Here is a 14,269-nt window from a genome sequence, read left to right on the forward strand (position 1 = left end):
TACAGTATACCAAGTTGCGTTTCTCCCAGCTTCCAGAACATGGAGACGATATCTTTTGTGTTCGACTTTGCCCATCTGACTTCAAACTCTAAATTAAACTTGAACTGATTACGTATATTACCAATCGATTTCGTTATCTCATTAACTCACGTAGCATTAAGATCACGTGATGCCATCACTAAAATTGCTCTAACATTCTTGTTTGTTTTCATATTCCGACATCAACATTCCTGATACATTTCTACCATAATATTTCATCCAAAAAATATTTTTATCCTAAAAATATTTTTTTGTCTTGATACATATGTTCTAGACATCAAAAACTATCATAAGAATAATTACTGTTCAGATTACTTGGCATCCCTGGTAGTGCTCTAGATAACAATAGTATTTGTCATGGTAAAGATTTATTATTTCAAAAAAAAGAGTATTAAGAGTAAATTATACAGAATGACGTCAATAAACAGTGTGGAATTGTTAATTCAGCTCGCAATATTTAACTATACATAACCATTTGATTTACAAATAAAAACCAAGTGAAAAGAACACTAAGGAGTCGTTTAATATGAATTTGCAAAGAAAGTGGTAGAGCGAGGAATGACCAATGCTTTGGATAGGAGTGTTGCGATATTGCAGGATGGTTTCAATTGACTGTCATTATTCAATGAGCCCTGAAGACCTGCATTTCCAGACTTACTCTCTTCGCTATTTTTACAGCTAGTTCTACTCGGCTATTCTATTGAGGCCATGACACTACGAACGGTCTGTACTTCATATGTGTTTGCCGTAAAAGTCAAATAAAAAAGAAAGAAGTCAATCACTATCTGCTGAAAAGGTCAATATTGGCTGAATTTCGTGCATACAAGGAATTTAGTTTTGAAGTTAAATCAAAACGCGGATTCCATGAACAAAGCTTCTTTCTTAGAACTGAACGCCTGTGGAACTCTGTTCCGTCTGCCTGCTTCCCACCGGACTACAACTTGGATGTCTTCAAGTCCAACGTTAACAAATTCCTAATGAACCGCCCCCTTAAGTAAACACTTCATCAAATCTCCACACTAACGTAATGTACTTGCAATAACCCTTATCCCTGAGTGGCTTCCGGGCCTTGATAAGTGGTGATCACTGTGTAAAAAAAAAAAAGTTGTGCATGAATACATTCAAATCGGCACAATATACCAAGTCACAATGTCAACACGTCTTGGCGGGCTGCATAAATTGTGTAGTACTTTTTTCTCAATGAGATTTGAGCATCACCAGTATTAAGCTCCCAGTTGTTAACTAGTTGATGAGATACCTCCCAGAAATCGAGGATTTTGGTTCAGTAAGGATATGTTTGGATGAAAATCGTTGTTTTGTCGTGTATATCAGTTGTGATCGTGTAAGTGTCCAAAAGAAAGACACAATTCGGCATTTAATGGAAACAAAATATATTGAAAAGCAAATACAACAAATAAAGACTGTCAAACGTGTATAACTTGTGTGTTAACATTGAAAAACATATTCTCCCAGTCTTTCTAATAAGTTGAAGCGTTTATTGTTATCTGTATGGTGGGCACCACAACAATATCAGTGTTTTGTTTCACTGATCATTTCGGCCTTATGTACATATGTGATCAGCTGACAGAATTGTATCTTTAGCATAGCTTGATGGGTTGTCAACTCCGCCAAAGCATTTGTTTTATCCGAGAGATATAAGGACATTCATTGTGGAGAATAGACTGCAAAAGATGACGTGTGGACCATGATGTAACATTCGTAGACACTGCTGAATGGTTCAATATACTAAGATGAGCAAGACCATTATCTGAGCTCTATCTTTTATAAATACTTTAATAGAATGTGCTCTGATGAACTTACAGCATTTGTGTCCCCTCAACATACTCCTTATTAGCCTAATGAGCAGCAAAATCCCCCCCTTCATTGGTGAGACCCTTCCACTCTAATCCTTTCATTTCTCATGTCGCTAAACTTTAGAATTCACTCATGTTTCCCGTTTCCCTCGTTGTAATTACCTGCAGAAGTTTAGATGTAATGTGCAAACTTGCTGCTTAACTCACCTATTATCCTCAAAAGTAGTTCCTTACATTCCATATATAGAAAATGTGCTTGTTTATTACATTTAAGTTTCTAATCTACCCAACCGAATTCCAGAACAGTTGGCATGAATCATCTTTAACGATACCAAATATGATATAGGGTCGTCATAAAATTATAATACTAAAAAAGAGAAGAAAAAAACACTTATAGGCTCTAAAATTATTAGTTAATTCATGCAAAATGTTGTTGAACTATCTTTTGGCAAGCCAAATGTGTCATAAGCTGATGTAAATTCTAATGATTGTAGTGTTGTAAGTGGTAATAAGTAATTATTGGTGAAAAACTAATGATTAGATTTACATTAAATTTGATATGACTCATCTTTGGATATAATTTTGATTTTAATTTTGTATTATTTTATACAACATAATCACGTTGATATGCCGATTCTCATTAGATCACCGAAGTTAAGCAACGTTGAACCTGGTCAGTACCAGATGGGTGGTTATTTGGGAATACCAGGCGCTGTATGTAGGAGGACGTCAATACCTCCCTGCAAGAGTTGCAAAAGCCTAACGTCGTCATCTTCCATTACGGGAGATACACATGCAGCTGGGGACCACTTGTAAATTTTAAACTCCCATGGAACTTCCTTTTTTGGAGGAAGCTGTTTAAATCCGCCTAGGTTGTTAATGCACCAGATTCACCTTTTTTTGTTGTCATTATTTTATACATTTTACTTACACTTTTCTCTTCTGAAATCTTCAATCAAAAGCAAATGTAAATCGAGGAATGTTGAGAAAGTTATCGAAAATAGAAGATTAAATTTGTTCTGTCATCTTCGGAAGATTCAAGAAAATTAATCTTAATAAAAATAAGTGACCCACAAAAAAGTGCATAGCTCTCAAAGGAATTGGAAACAGTTGGTCGCTGAAGACATGGGAACCATTGGAATTGACGAATCAAAACGCAAGTGATAAAAAATTGTGAAGTCAATGAATGAAGAGGTCCGACCCTGTCAAGGGAAAAATGACTTGAAAACGAGAAGAAGAAAATGACTAATAATAAGTCTTACCTAAATATCCAATCAGTCTGATGGCTTTGATTCGAATTTGTGGATCTAGATGTTTTAATTTCATCAGAAGATCATCGTGGACTTTTTTGCCCTGTTTTGTTTTCCCAAGACAATGAGCCGCCTGCAATCTGACTTCGGGATGCCAGTCCGACCACATCAGGCATTTGATTTTGTTGCTGATATCCTAGGAATAAATAAATAAATAAAATTAAATTAAAAAAAATACCGTTGAAAGGCAATCTTTTCATGGGTGATAAAAATTATAGGTATTTACACAGAATAAGGACCGCATTATAGTCAGCATATTATTGGCAGATTACATAAGCCACCAAAAGTTGGCAATCGAAAACTTCACCTTTCTTGTTTTTGCTGAAAACAATGATTAATGTTTAAAATACTAGTAAACGGTTAACATGTAAAAGGAAAAAAAACATCTAATTAAAAAATAGTCATCGTATGGTAATTTCAATAAAAAAGATATAATTATGTAGTTTAAAAACTGTGCTGAAATAATAACATTGTTATTTAGAAAGCTATTCTTAATACCAAGAGGTGAGACTATTCAATTATTCTGAACTTTCAATTATTCTGTATATCTCTAAACGTGTGAACCTGTGTGGGTGTGTGAGGACGATTCTCAACCTATATACTCAACGAATTTTTAATCTACAGATTTGACATTTCGTATATAGAGTATACATACTTGGGGAAAACTTTTTAATCGGTTTTCATTAAAGGTTAAAAATGGAAAAAATGGTATGTGAGGATCATCGGATGTTTCATGACTGAACATTCATAAATGGTTCACATGACACATTACTTAAAATTTGTGGATCTAGATGTCTTAAAAATAAGTAGGTTTGAACACACTTTTCGAAGATAGTGTCAAGCTGGCCTAATGATTATCGTACTTGACTCACTCTATTTCGGTTTTGGTTTCGATCTTAGTTCGAGTATATTTTTTTTACTTACAAAAAATGAACGGATAGGAAAAAAAACATAATACTCGCATGCACATATCTCAGTTTCTGTATAAATTAAAATATAATATTTATCCGTATCTTACGACCGGGCAACGCTGGGTCGACTGCTAGAAATATTTAATAGAGATCGCTTCTCTTATTTCGTTATTAGTCCTCAGATTCCATAAGCGATGTTTCATATAATACTGATCATTGGCTAGTTTTTAAATTTGAAATGATATTCCTGGCTTTAGCAAGTGGTTTCAAGCCTTGTCTGAAGCAATTTCTATTAAAAGAAACGTTAAAAATGTAATAAATAAAAATGTAATTTGCCAATTGTAGGTGGCTGAGATTTTATTGGCTAAGCTTTTCGACATTTTTCGGTGATTTACATAACCTGCCTGGAATAATAACGCGGTTCATATTCTGCTTAAGTCCCGAAATATATGTACTCATTTATTTATAGAAATTAGCTGGGTGCAAATATTCTTGCAAGAGACAATATTCATTGGTTAGTTAGCTGGTCCATTCAGTTTTTGAATTTATCTCATTCATTCTTAAATCTTGCAATCACACTAGTTCCTGCTCCACCCTGTGCTCCAATGACAAGCAGTACTTCATCACAATTTGTATTTGTAACTGAGCCGCTGATGCTGGGTTAGCAGCAGCAGCATTCATATGCAAATATCCAAGCTGGCTGAGCGATGTGACGTCACAACAGAGAGTAAAAAGACCTAAATGTTTAGAGACGCAGGTATTCGAGGCGTGTTAGTGACGTAAAGGATTCAAGATGTGTTGGAGACATGAGAATGGAAAAGGACGTGTTCGAGACACGAATGTTTGGAAAAGTAGAATCCGATATGTGTTCGAGATGCATGCGTGGCGTCACAGAGAGACAAACAGTCACACTCGGCTTGAAAAGGAGAAATAGACTGGTTAAGTTGCTTAGAAAAAAATGTGTTGTTGGAAATACCTAATATAAAGGCCTTGTTTAAAACAAAAAGAAAAAGTGCATTGAGTTTTATTCTTTTGTCTATTTCCTTACGACGGAGTGTACAACGTGTTTGCTCTCTACATATTAACAACTACGTTACATATTGTTATCAAGTAGTAAGCAATCTTTCTCCTTTGTTGTATTCTATTACAAAGTGGAAGGTGTCCATATCATTAAATATATTAAAGTATATACGAAGCAATGGTTAATTATTTAAACAGTATATACTGTAATTGTGAAATTGCGGTTTATTTATAAGTAACTAAGACATTTATATCTTTTGTTAATAGCTAAAATAAAGAATGAGTTACCTTCATAGCCCTTCAGAATTTGTAAGGAATTTGGCAGCATTTTAGCAAGTCAGCGATTTATCTGATTTATTCCAGGTTTCCTTTGTCTCAGCTCGTTTCACCAATTCGATGTTCAAATACCTCGCTATCATATCTTCCCTTTCTAGAACCTCGCTATCATATCTTCCCTTTCTAGAACCTCGCTATCATATCTTCCCTTTCTAGAACTGGACAATTGCACAAATCTACTGTTTCCTCTTAACTATAGTTTTAGTGTTTTCAAGACTAAGGATAATAGACGTCTCCTGTTGACGTGACATCTCACATGTCCTCTGATGTGAAAACCGATTTAATATGAAGTGATTTAAAAAAAAAATGAAAAAAAATATATCTTCTGTTCTATTCTCTTCTATCTATCTATCTATCTATCTTTTCTTTCTCTCTTTTCTACATAAATAAAATGAACTCATTTTCCCCCCTGTGATTTGACCTTAATAGGATTAAAAATCAAGAAATTTCATGCAAATGTCATATACACAAACTGCAACACATTATCTAAGGTGTGCTGCAGGCCAATTATCTCTACACTTCCTCAATAAGCATACATTCCTATATTTTTTCTGGTGCGAGTTCACTGCCAAAGTCGGTTAGAATCAATGGAAGTTGTAAAATCTTTCGTCTCTATTAAATTCCTCTTTCCCCCACTCCCCATTTACACCGCTGCTTGATCGTTCACAAGGGACACTTAAGAAAGAACGCCGATTTCGGGTTTAGTAGTTGCTTACAAAAACTGAAATGCTTCCCATTGAGTGAAACGCACCACGTTTACTTTTACGTTCGTTACTTACCATTTATTTAGCAACATATTTACACTAAGAAAAAACAAAAACAAGGATTCTTTCCATTTTTTTTTCATAAATATACAATACATCACTTCAGTTTTATTTCGTTTCGTTTCGTTTCGTTCGATGTCTTTTTCTCTGTTTACGTTTTTCTGATTTCTTTGGGAAGTTAAATGAATTCTCCGGTCAAAATAATTATACCATCGTGATTATTATTATTTTTTTTTTTACACAGTGATCACCACTTATCAAGGCCCGGAAGCCACTCAGGGATAAGGTTTATTGCAAGTACATTACGTTAATGTGGAGATTTGATGAAGTGTTTACTTAAGGGGGCGGTTCATAAGGAATTTGTTAACATTGGACTTGAAGACATCCAATTTGTATTCCGGTGGGAAGCAGGCAGACGGAACAGAGTTCCAAAGGCGTGCAGTTCTAAGAAAGAAGCTTTGTTCATGGAATCCACGTTTTGATTTAGGCAGAGATAAAGAGTGGGGGAAATTTTTCACAGTGGATTCAGCTAGACAGGTGTTTTTCGTGAAAGATTGGCGAGGGGGGACCAGAGATTGGAGTTCAGAGGAGCACCTGCCATGGAAATAATGATAAAACAAGGATAGGCTTGCAACGTCTCTTCTGTGGGAGAGAGGTTGCAGAGTAGAGAAAAGGGCATCCCCCACTAAGCCACAAAGTCTATTTTATACTCTGTCAAGGCAGGATAGGCTGTTTTTAGCAGCTCCTGCCCAGATATGGCAACAGTATTCCATCCTTGGACGTACTTGGATTTTATATAGATAGAGAATTGCATCAGTAGTGAGATATCTTCTGGAGCGGTAGAAGGATCCCACCATCTTTCCAGTGACCTTGGCAACAGACTTGATGTACGTGTTCCATTTCAGATCAGGAGTAAAGGTCAAACCCAGAAGCTTGTCAAAACACGGGGCCTCACCCAGACGAGAGCCATCCATCACAATTCATGCCAGATGGGGATCAGAGCGTTGATGATGTAAGGATAGGAGTTTGGTTTTGGATGCATTAAAGGTAACCAGCCACATCTTCCCCCACTGAACCACGCGCTCGAGATCAGAGGAGAGAGAATCAGAGAGAACTTTGTCATTTACAGCCTTTGATGTGTTGCCATAGATGGTCGTGTCATCAGCATAGATGTCAACGAAAGATTTAAGTATGTGTTTAGGGAGGTCATTGATGTAGATCAGGAAGAGAGTTGGGCCTAGGATTGACCCTTGAGGGACTCCAGCATTTATATTGCAGGCCTCCGATTTTTGTCCATCTTCCACTACTCTTATGAGCCTATCAGAGAGAAATGATTTAATGATTGAGAAAACATTTCCAGTTATACCGTAGCTGGAAATCTTGTGAAGTAGACCCTTATGCTATAGCTTGTCGAAGGCCTTTGATATGTCAAGAGCAATTGCCCTAGAAAGGAAGCCTTGGTCAAGAGATTCACTAATCCTGTGGGATATAACCGTCAGCACATCTGCTGTAGATCTTGCAGAGCGGAAACCATATTGTGTGTCACTAAGAAGGTTATTCCTGCTGAGGTGGTTGACTATTTCTCTATTTTATATGGATTCCAGCAACTTACTCATAACACACCGGTGACTTATTGGTCTGTACTGAGAAGGAGATGACTTATCACCTGAATTCTTAAATACAGGGCAAACTGATGAGGTCTTCCAGGGAGTCGGAAAGCACTTCTCCTTAAGGCAGCGCTTAAATAGTTTCGTAAGTATGGGAGCAAGTTCTGGTTGAAGCTTTTTTAACACTATAATTGGGATGCCATCAGGGCCAGCTGCTTTACACGCATTATCGCATTTCAAAATGTAAACTATCAAATTTATACGTTAATCGAATAGGAACAAATCAATTTATGAGTGATTAAAAATATTTAGCGACCAGGATCGGAATTACTCTATTTTAAAATGTAAACAATGCATTTCTATATGAAACTCTAAACTTCCGATTCGTAAACCCAAACATTACGGAGGAAAGGGGGGAGGCATCATATGTGTTAATCAACGTTTGTTTCTCTTTACACTAAAAAAAACACACACACACACACAAAAAAAAGAAAACAAAGAAAAAAAAAAAAGCATTCTTTCCATTCCCCCCCCCTTAAGGAAATGTAATAATTCTTTATATGAGGTGGGTAGTATTATACTATTATGGAATACGGACCGTGTTGAAATAAAAACGTTGTTATTTATGGTAACTACTTCGGAATGATAAATGCTTTATGTAAATCATGAAAGTTAAGCAAAACCGAGCCTGCTCATTATCAGATGGGTGACTCCTTGGGAATACCAAATGCTTTATGTAGATCCCCAAAGTTAGGCAACAATGAGCTTGGTCATTATTTGATGGGTAACTATTTGGGAATAGAAAATGCTTTATGTAAGTCGCTTAAGCATCAATGAGCAACAATGCTCGAAATACCAAATAATACATAGACATTAAAAATTCCTCTCTCCTAAGAATAACAAATATATTCAAAATCAATTTAAATTTCTCATTGTTTATACGATCCCGAGCAACGCCGGGTAGCCCCGCGAAAAAAAAAAAACACATTTGTTAATAGTCGAAGAAATAAAATTAATTACTTTCGTGAACATTCAAAATTTGAAAAATTATTTAAACTGCCTTTAATATTCTTAGCAAATCATATGCATTACAAATTGAACCAAAGATGGTTTAGAACGAGAAAAATCCTCGTTGGAATGGATGACTAACGCATAGAGAAGTCAGCAAGTTGAAATGCAAAATGTTCATTTCAACTTGCTGAGAAATATTATTAGTTTTATGGATGTACAAATTCAATCATAGATCGAAGTTGTTTAATGTTAAATCTTTTTATCTACGTGTTGGGTAAGTTCAAACGATAGGAAACGTGGTTGTAGCACTAAATGTTTTTGTTTCGATTCTATCTGATGATACCCAAGTCATATTCTTAACTTCTGAAATCAATATCATATATATATATATATGTATATATATATATATATATATATATATATATATATATATATATATATATATATATATATATATATATATATATATATATATTCAATAGAAAATTAGCTCTGTAAAAGTAAATACAAAATCTGTATGAATTAAAATACTTTTCAGCTTATTTCCTGACTGGCAATGTCGGTGCCTTCCCTGCTAGTTTTATAAATAAGTATGAAAGTACTGTTTCAAAACATTAGCTCTATTTTTTGAAAAATAAGATTCAATAATAAATTTAATGACCAAGCCTGACTGCATGAATTAAATTGAATTTTTAAAATCCTAGTAAATAAACACACATTAATAATAAACTATAAACACACACATTATTAATAAAATATAAACACACATTAATCATAAACTATAAACACACACATGAATAATAAACTATAAACACACATTAATCATAAACTTTAAATACACACATTAATAATAAGCTATAAACACACACATTAATAATAAACTATAAACACACACATTAATAATAAACTATAAACACACATTAATAATAAACTATAAACACACATTAATAATAAACTATAAACACACACATTAATAATAAACTATAAACACACACATTAATAAACTATAAACACACACACAATCATAAACTATAAACACACACATTAATAATAAACTATAAACACACACATTAATAATAAACTATAAACACACACACAATAATAAACTATAAACACACACACAATAATAAACTATAAACACACACACAATAATAAACTATAAACACACACACAATAATAAATTATAAACACACACATTAATAATAAACTATAAACACACACATTAATAAAAAACTATAAACACACATTAATAATAAACTATAAACACACATTAATAATAAACTATAAACACACACATTAATAATAAACTATAAACACACACATTAATAAACTATAAACACACACACAATCATAAACTATAAACACACACATTAATAATAAACTATAAACACACACATTAATAATAAACTATAAACACACACACAATAATAAACTATAAACACACACACAATAATAAACTATAAACACACACACAATAATAAACTATAAACACACACACAATAATAAATTATAAACACACACATTAATAATAAACTATAAACACACACATTAATAAAAAACTATAAACACATACAATATTAACTATAAACACACACACAATAATAAACTATAAACACACACATTAATAATAAACTATAAACACACATATTAATAATAAACTATAAACACACAATAATAAACTATAAACACACACACAATAATAAACTATAAACACACATTAGAAAATAAAAATAAATTGTTATGAAAAACATATCAAAGTAAATAAATAGAAGCTTGAAAAAATTTTGGATTGATGCTATCAACAACATGATTCATGGGGATGCAGCAAAAAGACTGCTATAAATGGTAACTACCATTTGTATGAAGGACGGTAGCTTAAGACTTCATAGCAAGATGAAAGTACCAAATTCTTATCATTAAAACACAATGGAGAAATAGTTTTGCCAAATAAAGAAACAAGCAGATACTGCGATTGTGAAAACTGAGGAAAAGCCAAAAAGAAAATTGACGACAAATTCATTTTATTCATTCTCATTAAAAGGTGTGCGCAACACTCCTCTCCGTAGTATCAAAATGGCTGAACAATTGTAAATATGTAAAATGCCTTTGCATTTTTGTATAGAATTTATGCAACAGCTGGAATTGATTGAAAAATTCAATAAGGCACAGAATTAAAGGCAAATTGTCGAGACGTACAATACGGAATAAAAAAACAACAAACAAAGAAAAAGGTGAAATGCAAATTTTGTAATTACGAACATGAAGCAGACAAAAAGTGTCCATTGTTTGGAAAATGTTGTCCAATTTACAAAAAGAAAAATTGCTTTCAATCTGTATGTAAATTTAACAAGAGTATTGAGATACGTCCATTCAACCTGCAGATTCACCAGGAAAACCCCTTTTTCAAACTAGTGACAGACCAATGGCAATTCTATGTTCTAAGTGAGTGAAGAAGAAATATTGCATGTGGCCCTTTGTGTGGAGTTGAATTTTCTCCATGTTAAAAATCGACCTTATGTCTTACTCTGCACTCATGGGGAGGAAAATTGATAGGAAAAAAGAAAAGTGTTAATTTTTGTAATTTCTTTTAAATTTATCAATTTGAATTGAATTTGTATAAATATATATGTGGAGATCTATTATTTAAAAGTCAACCCTCGTGAGGAGGTATGTAAACACGTATAGACGAAACAACAAACTGGCTGTTATATATTTTACACACATACTTTTTAACGCTATTGTTTTGTTGTTCGTAGTCCGGACAATGCCAAATAGTCATGCTAGTTTGTAAATAAAAAAAAACAAAATAGAAAGGAGTGCAACATAGTGCAGATGCACATAGGCAAATGCATGCAAAATGATGTCACTGGTAGGGAAAAATAAAGACTTAAAAAAAAGATAACGTTAGAGACGAGAACAACGTTCGAGATCATGTGAGAGGGTGGATGACTTCGAGATGACGATTACGTGGGTGACATTACGGTCGTAACAATGAGGAAATAAATGTCACTGTACAACAACAAAAAAAAGCGAGCTGAAGTTCTGTTCTATTCTTCGTCTACTTTGCAACTATTTGTTGGTTCCCAGGGAACGTGACAGGATATAAAGAAAATGTTTTTATTTTTTTTTTTTTACTTCGAAGTCATCACTGGTGGCTACTTTAAAATAAGGTGGCATGTTTGGTTGATGGTGAGGCAACATGATCGGTTATGGTTGAACCTGGTTAGAGCTAGATTATTTAGAAGGAAAAGGGCTCAGTAGGAATTTATTCACAATAGATTTGAAGATGAAATTCATTTTGTTGACTCTCATTAAAGGTGTGCGCAACACTCCTCTCTGTAGTATCAAAATGGCTGAACAATTGTAAATATGTAAAATGCCGGGAAACAGACACACAGATGCGCAGTTCTAAAAAAAAAAAAACCCTGCTCATGGAATTTCCGTTTAGTTTTAGGCAGAGATAATGAAGGAAATTGTTGGTTGTTGTTGTAGCTAGGCAAGTACGTTGCAAACGATTTACAGAGAGAGAAGTTTGGAAGACGGTTCTAGACCTTGTCACGGCAAGATAGACAAAAGCTCATTCGAGCACCTACCATAAAAGTATCGATAGAGCAGAGGGAGACTCACAATTTCTCTCTTCTGTGCGAAAGAGGACGTAGGGAGGTGGAAAGGTTCTCGCCAACCGTTTGAGCACCGTTCTGTACCCAAGCAGAAAAGGGTACTCTTAGGAGCTCCACTCCAGATGTGGCAACAGCACTTCATCTACGAAGGTATTTGACTCTTTTACAGGTAGAGGATTGCATCGAGAGTGAGAAACTTTCTGGAGCAATAGAACGATCACATTTCCCAGTGATTTTGGAAAAAAAAAATCTGACGTAGGTCTTCCATTTAAGGTCCGTCCCAAAAGTTTGTCGAAGCAAGGTGCTTCTACAAGACGAGGGCCGTTCCTTTGAACAAAGGCAACGTAAGGATATGAACATTGGTTATGAAAAGATAGAAGTTTAGTTTAGATACATTAAAGGTAACTAGCCATTTTTTTTACTCCATTGCATAACTTGCTCCAGATCAGAAGTGTTGCCCTATATGGTAGTATCGTCTGCTTATATGTCGACGAATGAACAAAGAATGTGATTTGGGATGTCATTGATGAAGATCAGTAAGAGAGGTGGGCTTGGGATGGATTCCTGAGGCATAGCAGCGTTAATACTGTCAGCTTCATATTTTTACCTATTTTTTTTACCGTTTTACAGTAAATCGACTTTTGGTGATTATTTAATGTTGAAACACAATTTATGTAATGTAAACTTTTGATTGAATCTAAGTTGCTATTTTACTCATAACTGAGGGAAATGCAGACATAAGTCTTTTTCTAACGTATCAGTGCATAAATAATCACAATGCATCAAATATCATAGCAATTTTAATTAAGGAATCATGGGTTAGAAATATTTATTTTTATTATTGAAAAATTGTTGTTGTTTCATTTTACTTCAACCAAAGGTCTCAGAAATCAAAAGATCTTGAAGCTAACGCTTGAATTCTATATGAGATACATAGATATTCGAATGTTCTATTAAAGTTCTTCTTTTAAAACATTGAGTTAAAGAAGTGAGGAACATTGATCTTCTTCTCCTCAATTGATCAGTTAATTACGTTATAGTATATCTTTCTTTTATTCTTGATCTTATCGGATTTCATTACAGAGATTCATCTAGTCTGGTGGAATATCTAGCTTAGTTATTAGAGGTAGCATCAATTTAAAAAGGTGCGCCATTCCTCATATGAGGCAGGGTAGCCTAATGGAGGAAATTTTATTTGGGCTCCGAATGTTATTTTCAATATTTAGTCAAGATTTACTTGTAGGGGGAAAATATCCTCCTGACAAATATCTGTACAAAGAGATCTTAGACACGAGAATATGGTCTAGTTGGCATTTTAGTTCTCTCCATAATGTGAACCCAGAATTGTGACCACGAAAGGGCAACTCGGAACACGATTTTGAAGATATTGTGAAAATTATGTTTCTGAATTTTTTAGATAACTATCGGTTATTCATATTATTTGGATGCATCGGACCGCTGTTCTCATTTTTCACAAAGTTTCGGTTGATATGTCACAATTAATTTTTCTAAGTATTCCAACCACTATGCAACGGGTACTTGATTAGAAAAATCAATTGTAAACGTGATATTCTCCTGAAGATTGAAGATTCAATTCTCAATGTGAGCGACCAAAAAATACAATTGCAAATTACTTAGGATCTCTATTCAGTCATGGCTGACGGAACGAGAGCATACTTCCCTCGTTAAGTAATTAAACGGTTCTGTTCAAAATTCTGTCTGAATTCCCAAATTCAACAGAAACATTCCAGACTTCAACAAAATATGCATAAAGAATGGCACGGATTACATCGAGTGGAACGTTGGGAAAAATGACACTCAAGACGTGAACAGTAGT

The 14,269-nt window shown here is 34.1% G+C and overlaps 1 protein-coding gene across 1 annotated transcript in view; it reads right to left on the reverse strand.

Annotated features, from left to right (window-relative positions):
* LOC145283491 (HEAT repeat-containing protein 4-like) overlaps positions 1-14,269 on the reverse strand; it is a 2,203,577-nt gene that overhangs the window by 1,226,227 nt on the left and 963,081 nt on the right. The window contains exon 11 of the mRNA XM_080132316.1: positions 3,116-3,299. Coding sequence (XP_079988442.1) covers positions 3,116-3,299 — 184 coding nt within the window. The remainder of the gene's footprint in view (positions 1-3,115; positions 3,300-14,269) is intronic.

This window comes from Euprymna scolopes, chromosome 8, assembly GCF_053919585.1.
Source record: "Euprymna scolopes isolate OS-2025 chromosome 8, ASM5391958v1, whole genome shotgun sequence".
NCBI classification, from domain to species: domain Eukaryota; kingdom Metazoa; phylum Mollusca; class Cephalopoda; order Sepiida; family Sepiolidae; genus Euprymna; species Euprymna scolopes.